General features: G+C 41.1%; 1 protein-coding gene across 1 annotated transcript in view; it reads left to right on the top strand.

The window, feature by feature from the left end:
• Positions 1–14,342, top strand: part of LOC130168760 (protein kinase C-binding protein NELL1-like) — a 238,809-nt gene that overhangs the window by 206,319 nt on the left and 18,148 nt on the right. Inside the window, exon 16 of the mRNA XM_056375248.1 lies at positions 10,638–10,778. Coding sequence (XP_056231223.1) covers positions 10,638–10,778 — 141 coding nt within the window. The remainder of the gene's footprint in view (positions 1–10,637; positions 10,779–14,342) is intronic.

Raw genomic sequence — 14,342 nt, 5'->3', positions numbered from 1 at the left:
ACACTCAGTGGAAAGCACCAGTCAGGAGGGAGCGGCTGATATTAAGTGTAAAAACTACACAAATGCTTTCTTCCTTTTTCTTTTTTTTTGTCTTTTTTATGTGTGTGTGTGTGTGTTTGTGTGTGTGTGTGTGTGTGTGTGTGTGTGTTGTGTGTGTGTGTGTGTGTGATTAATTCCTCATTGATTTTCACAAAAGGATAATAAAATACCATTCCCTGCCAAATCCCCCCCACAAGATTACATTATTATGACAAAGTAAACTGTTGCCCTGAAGATAAGACTTTATTAAGCCCAAAGGGAAATTAAAGATGGCCCTTACATCGTTATGTAGCACATCTTAAGTAAGAAGAAAACATATACATGTATGAAATTAGTCAAATCAATGGAAAATTAAAAACTGATTTCACCCCTGCTGGTGTTTCCTGTAGCAGTGGTGATAAGGTGAAAGTTTAATTTTCACACATACTGGCTGGTTTGAGTTTCTCATTTGGGTTAAAATTGTCATTTCTGCTGAAGTTCCTTCAAGTTAATTAAATGGAGACGGCGTTCAGATGTGACGGTTAAGGTTTGAGTAAAGGGCTAGGAAATGCAGTTCCACACAAATTTACTAAGACAAAGATGTATGTGAGTGTGTGTGTGTGTGCGTGCGTGCGTGTGTGTGCATGTGCATGTTCATGGGGAAATGCACAGTTTTCAGTCACTTTTATCAAACAAAGGTTGGAAGTTGCCAGTCAGTTACTGTAGCTGTGCATTTTCATCCCTCAAAGTTTAGTAGAATAAAAAAAACTCTGTGGTTAAATCACTTCACTGCACTTCTTCTTCTCTTTCACAACACTTTTATCTTTGCTGTGGAGAAAATAATGAATCAGACATACTCTCAGGTCTTAAGTATTTGAACCTCTGAGAGGTAATCAGTGGCAATCAGCATGCAACACATTTTATGAAAGCTGGCAATAAACCAAGGGCTAATTAACCTCCAAAAAAAACAGCATCAAATATCTATCAATTAATTAACATGGCAAACCAAATCCTCAGTGCTGTTCTTTGAAAATTAAATTTTATATCCAAATGGTAACGTTTCGCCATGGCAACTTGGCACAGGCTTTACATTTGTGCTTGTAAATTGAATTTTGATGACTAACAGAGTGAAAGAGCGGTTTGAAAAATGACTACATCGCATCTGCAAAATGATTCTGTTGCTCCTCTTTGAACCACTTTAGAGGGGGCGAGCAGAGAGCAGAGAGATTATGCAAAGAAGAAAATAAAGTGTTGAAGTGAGGAGCGGATGAGGCGCAGAAAGCAGCCCCCCTTCTCCCTCTCCCCTCTTATTTCCTCATAAGCACCAAAATGTGAACTTACACACCGTCCCACTGATGAGGCTTCTCCCTGTGGCCCTCTGGCTGCTGCCCCAGGAGGTTACAGTCGCTCTGTCTCCTTCTGTCAAAATCTGTGTCTGTCTCTCCCCATCACAAATGTCTGAGACCTCGCTGTATATCTCATTCGCAGAAACTTCAGAAGAACAGGGTTTCATTTCTAATCACTCTGAGCTTACACCTGAGCCGCCGACGACTCTGCATTTGTCTTCAGTTTTGATTTTGAAGTTTGCTTGAAGAGAATGAGGGATAACAAAGATAAACATGGACAAAATCCTGAACACTCGGAGAGATCATATCTTCATAACAAACTAGTAATGGGTACATCTTTGAAGAGAAAGCACATGTGCTCGATTCAGCTGAGAAATCGCAGCTGAAATACTGAGAGCAATGCAAATGTCTCATTATATAAATAGTGGCATTTGAAGTGAAAGAGCTGAAAGAAAATGAAGTGTCAGTTCAAATGTCACCGCTCATTCAGATTTAGGGCAACGATTATATTGTTACCGACCAGTATAATGAAATTGTCAGACATGTAAACAGTTTTCGCATTTTAGCACAACACTTATTTGAAACACACTTTTTTTCCCTTTAGAGTTTCCGTAGTTTTTATTTGACACATCATGTGACATCTACAGCCGTCTTGTACTTATGTCATAATAGTGTTACTGAAGTGAAAGACTTTCATGTCCTGCTGTCGGGATGGTGGAGTTTCCCTTGAAGACTTGCTGTAGGCAACTTGTACAAGCTGTACAGAAGCTTCTTGTTTTAACTCATGTTCTCTGTGTCTGTCTCTGTGTTTCCCTCTCGGCGCGTCTCTACCTGAGAGTGTCTGTCAAACTCGCTCGCTGTCTGTCTGTACGTCTCTCATGAACCTCCGTCCATCTGCCTCTCTGCTGCCCTTCCCTCCCGCGTAATGAAACACCTCGCTGCTCCACTGACTCCTCTCCTCTGTGGGGGTACACTGCGGCTCAGTGGGAGTTTAAGAGCATCTAAATATAAAGCACATGGGAACAGAGTTGATCTTTTCATCTTCTCCCACGGTAATCCGTTCTTCGGGGTCGCCCGTCTTCCTCCAGTGGGTTCATAGAGCCGCCACAGATCCACCGCTGGATCCTTGTGACTTATTTTTCTGAAAAGCTTCACTCCGGGTTCAGAGATCAAAAACAGAACAGCTCCCCAAACGACCAACTCCCAAAACAGCTAATGCAATATAATGTAGGTACTGTACTGCAGAGTATGTGGATGCCTGAGAGCTGACCCATTTTGTAACAAACATTGTTCTCCGAGTTGACTTCAATGTGACTGCTGAGGAGTTTTGTGGTTCAGCCAAACTGCGGAAAGCATCCGCAGCTTTTCACCGCCGAGTTCAAAGTGTAAACCTGACGAACCTGTTCAGATTGTTTCACGTCTGTCTTAAAACAGCCCTCACATATGCACGCTGAAAGTGTTACCGCGCGCTCGCTCTTTACTGAGGAGATCTCCTCCAAGTGTGACCGCAGTGGAAGACATGGGGGGCAAAATCTGCACTTCACAAAAACGCTTTCTGCAGTTAAATCAAAGCTAATATGAGGCTTCAGCGGTTTAAGTCAGTCAAATCAAGTGGATAACTTCATTTTTAACAGTCTTCAGACATTCTCGCTTTATGCTTCTTGGGCATTTAGCTGAGTAGCAGCATCAGCTAAACTTTAGAAGTCAGTTTTGCACTGAAGACGGACTGCATTTTTTTTTTCTCATTCAAAGGCAACACTTTGACCCCATGATAGTTCGGCTTCTTTCTCTTTTTCCCTTTTTTTCCCTTTTTTTTTTTAGCTTTTGAGGTAGGTTTAAGAAAAACACATCAGCAGGGTGCCTTGGATTATTTCCACACTGAGGCGGATGAATCTGAGAATGTGGCCACATGAGGTTTTTTTTTTACAAAGCTATCCATTGAGACTGAAATGAAAGGTTGTGAGTGTATTTTCACTTTCTGGATAATAGCTCCATGTTGGTGCCACTTCACTGAGCAATAAAATTTTAGGGATAATATTTGAAGATGTATTTAGGATCTGCTTTATCTAGAAATATTTTAGACTTTTAGACACTGGTGAGACACCAGGATTTACATGTAACCTAGATGTCCAAAAACTTACAAACTGTACATATAAAACCCTTAAATACTGTATCAAGTCAGTAACAGCTTACTGTCGCAAGTAGACGTTTTATCACATGCAATTACAAGAGGTAAATGAAAATGAGTGTTGATATCAGAAGTAGTATAGAGCAGCGTTGCATCCCATCATTAGTGCTTAGTTATGGTCTGTGGTCACTGTAACTGCTGCTTTAATCCAGCAGGCTGTTAATTTCATGCACATTTACTGGTCACAGATTGTCAGGTAGCAACAAACACAAACCTCCGGTGACTGTTTCTGTTTGAGGACACTTTACTGTAAATGCCCCGTGTGGCATTTCCTGTGATGTTGTTTCAGTAGGTTAGTAGGGCTGAGATAAGTGTAATTATGTAAAGCTCAGTAGTCCAGAGGATCCTCCAGAGAGCTCGGGGATTATTTTAACTATGTGTGGATTAATTCCCATTTCCTCGCTGAGCTAAAACTCACAGCTCTTCACATTCTGGGCTGTCACAAAGTCTTCATGTATCCCCGCTGGGAAAATTCACAGACGGGGCAGAAGTGAAGCCCTGCAGAAAGTACTAAGTGCTCCCGTTTGCATTGTAATGGAAGGAAACAGAGGGAAATATGAAATGCTGTCTGGCTGCTTTCCTTCCTGTGGCTGTAACAAGGATTGATGGAATGTGGGTGTGTGTGTGTGTGTGTGCCCATGTGTACTCTAGCATATTGTACCCCATACAACAGGAAGGTCACCTGTCCACTTCACTGCCACAGACAAAGAGAATGAATGGCTGTTCACACACAAACACTCACTTGTACACGCACACCAGTTAACAAATAGCTTTATAACCCTATTGAGCAAGAGGAATTATTGACTGTGTGTGTGAATGAAATGAGCTTTTATTACATCTAAATAAAAAGGTCTTACTAGGCGGGTGATGGATGGGATTTTAAACAACACGTGCTCTCCAGTAAAAGGAGATCCAGGGTCCTGGTGGAATTCGTTATTTCTGTGGTTACAATTTCAGCTGTGAATTATCACAGGTCTCAGATCAGACAGATTGTTGGAATGACACAACCAACTACTTATCAGACCGGCATTAAATTTGAACTGGACTTTCTTGCTTCAGACACGGGCGACACTTAAATGATGCTCTTTCCTCAAATTTTTCAGAGCACGTTAATGCCCCGTCAGTGGATGAGCCCTTTCCGGTTTGGATCACGCACGCACACTCAGTGTTCAGAAGTTAAGACTTTAAGTGAGGTCACGTAGGTTATGTCCATCTTTATTTACAGTCTTTTGTTACAGATAAAGATTTAGGTAATACAAGAAAATCAGAAATTAATTAAAAAAAGATCATTGATAGCTTTATACATTGTATAGATTACAATACTAGCTCTAGCCCGTTGAAGCTAACTTGTGACATAGCCTTGGCTAAAGCTAATCGACCTACCTTCTCCTGTTTCCTCGAATTGCAAAATCGATTTTAAGGCACCACCACCTTAGTTTGCTATGATGCATAAATGAGAAAGTATTTAAATCCTCAAAAATCAAGCCAAAAGAGCTGATAGACTGATGTGTGATAGCACTTAATGGTGTACACACAGGAGGAAAATAACACTGTATAATCTGCAGGTGCATTGTTATTGTTCGGCTTTGTGTTCCTCTCACTCCAACGCTTTTATTCAGAGAGGCTCTGTGCCACATTAAGTTTCTATATATGGAAGGTGAGTTTATTGTAGTTGATGAAAAAAAAAAACTGTACACAATAGAGGTGTGTGGGGTTGTGTGTGTGTGTGGGCGGTTGCCAGGTGGAACAATGCAGACAAGGTCTGTGAGCTCTAATGAGCAAAGGGTGCTGAATAATAGAAAGATGATGGAAACAGAGGTGGAATACAGGTGGAAAGTTGTTCTACTTTTGATACAGAATGCCTTTTATTTCTAACATTGATGTAAATTTCACAGAGGTCACTGAGCTGAAGCAGTGCGGTTGGAAGTCACATTTTATGTTGTATTCAATCTGTATTGCAGCGATTTTGATGAACAACGCAAAAAACCTGCATTGAATGTTAACTCTCAGTTTTAATGATGATGAAGAGTGTAGGAACTCCTCTGGCTTTAAGAGACCAACATTAAAAGGACAAATTCAGATTAACTTAAATAAGGTATCATATTTAAAATGTTCAGTGATTATCTGAAGTAATCTGCTATCTTCCCTGCGGATGCTCCTCTAGACATGTGCTGCAGTCTGCTTCACTTCCTGCTTGTTTCAGGGACATTTTGGCTTCAAGTCTTTCTCACACCAGCACGAATGTGTGAAGTTTCATACAAAACTCATCTCAGTCATGAATGGAGTCGCTGTGAATTTGCTCATCAAGGAAATTTGTGCGGTGCTTTCGTGTAAGGCTCTGCTTTTAGGAAAGTTCCAGATGCAAATTAAATGCCGTTTACCAAATGCCAACCAAGTGCCGACCTTTAAGGAAAGAGAGTGAACCTTAGAGTGTTTTCATATTAACCGTGCTGGGCCAGCCAAGTTTTTAACTTTGCCCTGCCAAATGAGAAGCATCACCAGTTTCATATTGATTTTGCCATGAATAAATCAGTGGCTACCGCTGGTCGTTTGCCCCAGTCAACAGTAGTCACTGTGTGACCCCAATTCCCAGCACAATGTGTTTAACCGGGATGTAAAAGCTACATTTCTTCAGCAAATGAAACACATGATCAGCTGTGTAGGGGTCAGGCGACAGACTTCGTAAGTCAAGAGTGTTTGGCTCTGACTTCTTGGTTGCCTTGACCGTACGTTAGGCTCATTGTTCTGATCTATTGTCCAAAACAGGGGCTGAAGCAGGGATTTTGAGAGTGTGGGGGTTTCAGGTGTTGCAACACCCTCGGGTGTGATTTAAAAACCTTCACACAACCTTGCAGCTGAAAGTAGGCGGTTTTTAATTTCATAGTCAGTGTTCCAAATTCAGTGATGTCAGTGTTCCCTGTTTTACATAATGAAAGCAGTAAAATACAGGGACGGATGACATGGGGAGAGGCAGAGAAATGAGTGGTTGCAGATTGAGACAAGAAAATGAGAAGATGAAAGAAAAACCGCGACACCTCATGTACTTCATAATTAAAGTGGTAGTGTTTTGTAGTAGTGGTGAAAAACATCTTCTAAATTATGGACAGACGCTGGAGAGCAGGGCAGGATTATTGTTATTAGGAAGGCAGGCAGCGCTGTCGCCTGTTGTTTGTGTACTGTCGAGGTTTGAACGGGGCGTTATTGCTTTTCTTTACAAATTTTTTTCTCCAAAAGGAACATGAACATGGTTATTTGTTTATGCAAAGCAGGGAAGTGGTTTGCAAGAGCCTGAAGGTCCAGGAGCTTAAAACATATATGTAACTATAAAGTCTGTATGTCAGCAAATTAGAAATGATTTTTATTAAAACTTAATGCCATGATCCTAATTTGTGCTACACGTCGTACATTATTTGCTACTTTGACAAATAACTAATTTGAAGAGTTACAGCGACAGCGAGATTTGCAGCAGACATACAGTGTGCTGTAGGTTCATTAGTCAAACTGTGTGCTATATAAAGTGATATGTGGTCTGCCTGTGGTGTATATTAGAGCTGCTGGCAGCTGTTAGCCCTCTCTGTGTAGCCACAGTGACTGATGACTGCTGCGTTCTGTCGCAGGGTTAAACAGACACTCAGCTATCTCACTGCTTGCATACGACCCTTAAAAGCTTTGCAATCGCGACCTGCTAAATGAATACATTACAACAAAAGTAACGTAGATCATTTACTGTTGTTTTCATTTCTTTTTATTTCAAGATGTAATACATGCAGTATTTTTATTCACTGCCTACCTCTCTGAACCCCTTCACTTCATTTTACCATATGAAAAAACAACACATGACTACACAGATCAGATCTGTGTGTACACAACAGTAGTATATATGTACATGTGTGTTGTAAGTCTACAACTTCAAATGACTGTTTGAGGGTTAAGACTTGGTTTAAGGTTCCGGATAGACTTAGGTTAGGGTCAGGCAGGTATTTAGTAAAGGTAAAGGTGCTGGGAAATGCATCATGTCTATGAGTGTCCTCACAACTTAAGAAAGACCAATGTGTGTGTGTGTGTTACCGGAGTTGCAGGAGTTAACGCTGTTACCGCAGAGTGGGTCTCACGAGGAACAGAACATTGCTGGGTGATGGCAGGCAGTTACTCGTGTCTTTTTATGCCGGCTTTATGTTTTTCTGACTTCCTGTGTAACTGTAGTGACTTATATCTGAGTGGTTTGTTGTACAAGGTGCAGTCGTATTCATATGCATTATTTTCAACAGGCTTCAAATACTTACCCATATTAGATGATAATAACATAAAGAGAAGCAATTTTAACTTATTACTTCTAGAAGGGGCTGTATTTTTTTTTTTTTTTTTTTAATGAGAGGAGACACCACGTTAGCCCACACACCACATCGCAACACACTTGGTGGGTGTGCGCCGATAAATTCTGACTGGGCTGCACAGTTTGTACTTTATGAAAAAAACATTATCTTAATAATTCAATTAATTTTTAGGATCGGACAAAGTCATATTGACATTTTAAGGCCTAAATTTCAAATGATTGGATTTAATGTTTTTCAAGGACCTGCAGAAGGGCCAAGAAGTACCTTTATTTTACTGTTATATCAGTTGTGCCTCAATGATTTTTATTTTTTTTGTTTGTTTGTTTGAATATGTTTAAAAAGACAAACATCTGTGATACAGTAAAGTACAAGACTGGACATATAGTCCACGCTGTCAGACTTTCTCACTGGTAAACTAGTGAGCTCCTCTGTTCCTCTGTAGCACTTTGTGACACACATCTGTAAAGATCAGGGGTCCTGTTACCTCCAATATGAGCATTTGTTGTGATGAACAGAACTGACGGTGTTCGTGTTCGGGAGCCCAGTGAGGGATCGCGTCCTTGACACTGGTACGGGCAACTACACAGGAAAACATACATCGATTGCAATGTCTCAACTTGAGGCTTGAGAGTTTTATTCTTGATGGTGTCTTCTCTTACTACCTTTATTACTTTTTATACATCCAATTTGTTAAATTGTAAAAATGAATCCTGTTAAACCAATTCAGGGTCATACATGAAACTTAACGACGCACCGACTCCTCGCTGAAGGAATGTAATCGCTACTGGATTAAAGTGTTACGGTTTTACCTTTAGCACGCATTATAACCAGCACAAGCCCGTGGACTCGTGCCCTCTCGTGCACTCTACACAGCACTGCTCTTTTGTTGAAGGGTTAGCTGCTCTCAGCCACCAGTAACCTCTAATCTTGCTATCTTTCAGTGGGATGTCAGAAAGGGATTCTTCTGGTGCAGCTCTGACTGGATCTCTGACCTCAGAGGCTGACAGAGGGCAGTCCTCCCGGCAGCTGTCACGTCTTATTACCTACAGTGCACCAGCCCGATGGCACAATCGCAACACACACACTGCTAAACGGCTCACCCCGAGTCTCCCATTTATCTGTGCGCAGATAAATACTGCATGTGTGTGTTGGTGTGTGTCTGTGTGTGTATGCTCTTAAGGCTTGTCCAAAGGTGTCACAACAGGACTGGAGCAACACAAATGTGTTCATAACACAAGATCAGAGCACCAGTTTGGTTTTTTTGTGGGCGGAGAAACTGGTTGTCAAATGGAACTGCTCTCACATTGTCTGCTCTATATACACAGACGTAGTATGTAGTGGGGATAACTGGACTTTCACATTCACCTGATTCACATTCACCATTTCATGTTCACCAAGGTCCAGTCCCGGTGTCAGACTCATGGGACAGCCCTATGAGCGCGAGGCCTCAGGGCCGTCCCACTATAAAACCTTCAAGAGAATGAAGGCTCGATCGCATACATTTTGAGCCCTTCACATGCACTTTTGCTAAGTCCACATTTCTGTAGACTTTACCTATGGGTAAAATGTTTGAATCTTTTTTTATGTTGTGTCTTGTTAGCTGGCAAGCTAATCATGTTACATCCAAGCGGATGGCATATAAGTAACCAAAGAGGGAATTGATGTTGATATTATCATTTAACTCCAGGTTTAAAAAGAATAGTATTAAATCAGTAAATCAGATTTAATTAGAAATGATCTTGAATGCTTTTGACACACTGAAGTTACATGGCCTAAATCTCAACTCCATTTATAGGCAGGATGTCACTTCACTTATCGTATCATTGTTCATACTGCTTTCATCATACGTGTATGAATTTGAACCACAGTTGCATCGGGAAGTAACACGTCTGTAGTAGGTAGAGCTTTGTCAGTGGTGGATTTCACAAAAACAAAACTGAATTTTTGAGACTACATGGTCACTCTATAAATTGTATATATAAAAAGATTCTCCAACCCTCACTCGCTTGTAAAAAACCCTCTCACAGTCCATTACATAATATAAATATACCTCCTGGTCAAGCTACAAACTTCTGCACTTTCTCTTGTCGAGATATGGGCTTTTCCTCCTTAAGTGACTGTATGAGACTTCCACAAACATGACAGTTGAGCAGCCCACTGCTACCTTCCCCTGTTTGTTATGGTTTGCATTCAGGTGGATTGAAGGTGTGAGTGAAGGTCACGCTGTAACCATCGCGGTGTGTGTGCAGGTCAGGTCTTACAGCCAGAAGCACGATAGCTGCAGATGAGAGAGATGCAGTGCTCACGCCATACATAATTAATGAGAGAGATTTGAGAGAGCGAAGACCTAACACCTCTGGGCAGGGCGAGTGTGTGCATGCTGCACGCTGCAGACAAAGCGAGCTGAGTCAAAATGGCAAAATGTGCAAGAGGAAGAAATAGAGAAGTGCACAAAGGCAACAACTCTGCTGCCAAATGGTGTGATTTCCAAAAGACCGTCTGCTGTGGCAGACTGGCGGCAGAGATGTTGGCTGTCTAATGTGGCCAGCTCTGCTGGGGCGGCAGCGGTTTGCTCTGATTGGTTCAGCCTCCAATGTTGCAACTAGCACAGATCAAAGAGCGGGCCAAAAAATGAAAAAAATCTAATGGCACAACTGAGCTGAAGTTTCAGGCTCGTGGTCGTTGCCAGGAAAATGAATTTAGACTGATGCTGATGCTACTGTGTGTGTGTGTCTGTGTGTGTGTCCTCAGATATCGATGAGTGTGCAGAGGGCCTGATTGAGTGCCACAACCACTCCCGCTGTGTCAACCTGCCCGGCTGGTACCACTGTGAATGCAGAAGTGGTTTCCATGACAATGGCTCCTACCTGCTTGATGGGAGCTCCTGCATTGGTGAGCATACACTGAATTGCAAACATCCTTATCACTGCTTGAACTACCAGCCCCTCAGACTCTGCATGCCAAGCACCTAGCTACTATAGACCACCCTCCCTTCCTCTCTCTTTCTCTGTCCAATTACTCAGGAATTCTGAATACTGTCACTGTCTGGCTTCCTCTTAAATTCTCTTTCATCTCTGGTCTCGTACATGATTGCTTGATTATTATTATTTGTCTCGTCTATCCTGAAATCTATGATGGGTGCATGTGTGCTTGCATGTGTGGTCCTTGTATGCCACCCAGCAGGCTTTTACAAGGAGGCTCATCAGAGGTCTTCCCACCTTCACAGCTCGAGATCTAACCACGCGCGGTGAAACCCACACGCAAACCATAATGAGATATTCATGAGGAACACACATCAGCCTTGTGCCGCTATTAGATGTTTGTGTCGTGTGGCCTCCCTCCCATGTGTTAGCCTGCAAAGACAAGGAGGCAGAGTTGGAGACGTGTGTTTCTTGTGTCAAAAAACAGTGTTGATAATGCATGGAACAGGAGAATACAGTGTAAGGCCTGACTTTAAAATCAATTATTAACCTGCTTGCATCTGCTTTGCTTGAATGGATAATCACACATTCACACTGCAAGCAACAGTGTTTTCAAAGATTGGGGGCATTTCATAATGCTATTGCATGTTAATGGTCTCATGCAGTCAAAGTTTTAAACAGACCATGTACAGTATCTTACACTGCTTTGGTTTTTCCCCTTACATCATGGCATGTATTGATAATTGACAGTAGGATCAATTTTAGAGCAAAATTTGGAAACAAGGAGAAAGAAATCAGTAGTATTTCAGCGACGTTTACTCAGGCATAGATGCTGCTACTGTCACTCGCACACCCACAGATTTGTGCTGCTGCTCTGACAGATAAAGGTTTTAGGATGGTGTGAAGAGCTATAATGAACTTTAAGCATTTCCTTTTATTTGAAGAGTTTGATAGGCCTATTTGACGTGATTTAAACACTTTGTTAATTTTGATTATGTTCCACTTAAAAAGAGAAGTCATCGATGTCATATAATATGCTCCACTGAATATTTCATGTCATAGTGTGAAGGCCAGGGAACAGAGAGAAAGAAACAGACTTTGATAGCAACATATGTTGTTTTTCTGCTCTGGCTGTAAATCTTAAGGCTTAAGTCCAGCTCAAAAGATGTTTTCGGCAAAACCTACATGGCTATACTTTAACATGGAGTTGTGACCTGCTTCACACTGAAATAGACCCATTTAAATATTGTTAAAATGACAATCACATGATATTTTAAAGCAAGAGTAAGAGTGTATGGCTATGCTAAGAGCTCTGTAAGGCTGTACTGATGTGCAGCAGTGCTTGGAGTTAAATAATGGTTTCAGTATGCTAACATGCTGACACTGACTCTAATATGCTAATGATAGCAGTTATGATGTTTAAAGAAGCTATTTGTCAGTTTTGTTATTGCTACCATAGCCAGTGTTAACATTAAAAGTTGTTCACTTACAAGTCTAGAAGAAATGTTGCAAGTGCAGCATCAAACTTCATTCCTTTACTTGCCAAGAGCTGTCGCCAGTAGTGGGTCTATCACTTCTTTTCTTCTACTGAAATTAGCATGCTAACCAGCTAGCCCTGGCCCATATCAGACTGTCTCGTTACTTTCGATAGCAACTCTCTGTAGCCTCCAATCTGCCCTGAAGACGTAGTGCACAGCACTGAAAACTAAAAGAAATAGCCCCTTTAACATGGTCACCATCTTAGTTTAGCGTGCTAGTGTGCTAACATTTGCTACTCGCAGTTAACACAAGTACAGCTTCTTACTGATTCCTGGCACTGACATTACCTGCATTTTATGATTCTCCATTGTTCAGCATATTACACACGGCATTCTGCCTTAATTAGGGCCAATCCTAGACACTGCTGTAATTTTTGCCTATGCACCGGTGTAAAGTTGTAATTGATGCGGCAAACAGGGCTGCTTGGCTGAGTGGAAGACTTTTGCCTTCACTTAACCTTTAAATCAAAATGCAGCATCAGCAGTCTGGTTTGATTCACTTCCTTTGAGAGGGGGAGATATGATTTCAGCACATTCAGAAAGTGTTTTCTCTCAAACTCACAGACAGAGGTAAAACATATGTCTGACTTTACTTTGCAGCAGCTTGGTGTCATTTTAGCACACAGACTGAGCACCACCCAGAGCATCTATAACAAGGTCACTAATCAACACTGTTTTTTTGCTTTCATGTTTTCCTTTTCTCTCCATTTTTTTTAGTTTGCTCATCCAATTTGACATTTAAATCTTTCTTTTAATTTAGAGTCAGCTTTAGGCCATCACAGCCTCTACTGCAAAATATAATTGTTTTTCTCATTATAAAACTTAACCATGTGTGAGTCATGGGAGATGAACTTAACCATAAATGTTCAGAGTTTAGCACAAAAATGAAATTATCATCATCATCAGGAGCCATAAATGGACTAGATACAAAATTACTGAACATGTATTAACACCATACATTAACACCTAAATGTAAAGCCAGACATCAAAGTTTTTGTTTTCAAGTTGTCAGAAGTATTCAGGGAAACATTGCACATTCAGATGAAGTGGGTTCACTATAGTACAACAGTTTAAGTGGATATTTCTATAAATGGTAATATTAAAAGAATATTCTACCAAAAAGCTCTTTGCTGGGCATCCAAAAGGCTTGCAAATCTGGCTATGACAGGCTTGTAGTTTCTCTCCTAGGTGGATGGCGAGAGCTATAGTTAGCTTGGATTTAATGGATGGAGTTAAAATGGACTCCAATGGTCTCCAGAGTCATGGTACAGTATCAAACCTTCCGTGCAGCATAATCCACTTCTCTGCTGTGGTCTGCATGTTCAGCATCTTTTTAACATTCATAGTTTCTCCACATCAGAGGTAAACACACTACTTCTGTGTGAGATTATAGCTCCTAAGCACTACCACAAGTAGCATATTTAGCCAATTATTGATGAAGCGTCTAATGCTTGGAACATACTCAACATACAAATGAACGGCAGAGACGTGGACTGTTCTGCAGGAGTGGTTTGAAAAGCGTCACAATTTGAATCAAATGTAACAGTGAATCCAAGCTGACTATAGCGTCCATCTTCCACTAAAAAGGAAGCTACAAACTTTTCAGACCCAACTTTTAAGTTAAAAGAGGAAATGTTTGATAAATTTGTTTTCCTTTAAAGGAGCTTTTTATATGTTTTGCTATTGCTACATAGCCAGCGTTAGCATTAACAGCTATTTATTTACCATTTTAGAAGAAATGTTGTTGAGCATCAAACTAAATTCCTTTACTTGCCAGCAGCTGTCTCCAGAAGCGGAAAGCAATGCCAGTGTTAACTCTCGTCTCTATCACGTCTTTTCTTCTACTGAAGTTAGCACGCTAACCAGCTAGCCCTGACCCGTCTCATCATTTTCTGAAAGTGACTCATTTCTAATTTGTCTTGAAGACGTAGTGCTGCTCAGAGGACGTATTATAACCTCTTGATTTATAAAGTCAATGATGGCCAAATCTCTTGTCA

This window comes from Seriola aureovittata, chromosome 1, assembly GCF_021018895.1.
Source record: "Seriola aureovittata isolate HTS-2021-v1 ecotype China chromosome 1, ASM2101889v1, whole genome shotgun sequence".
NCBI lineage: Eukaryota > Metazoa > Chordata > Actinopteri > Carangiformes > Carangidae > Seriola > Seriola aureovittata.
Note: the sequence above shows the minus strand (reverse complement) of the source record. Positions and strands in the feature narration are given on the sequence as shown.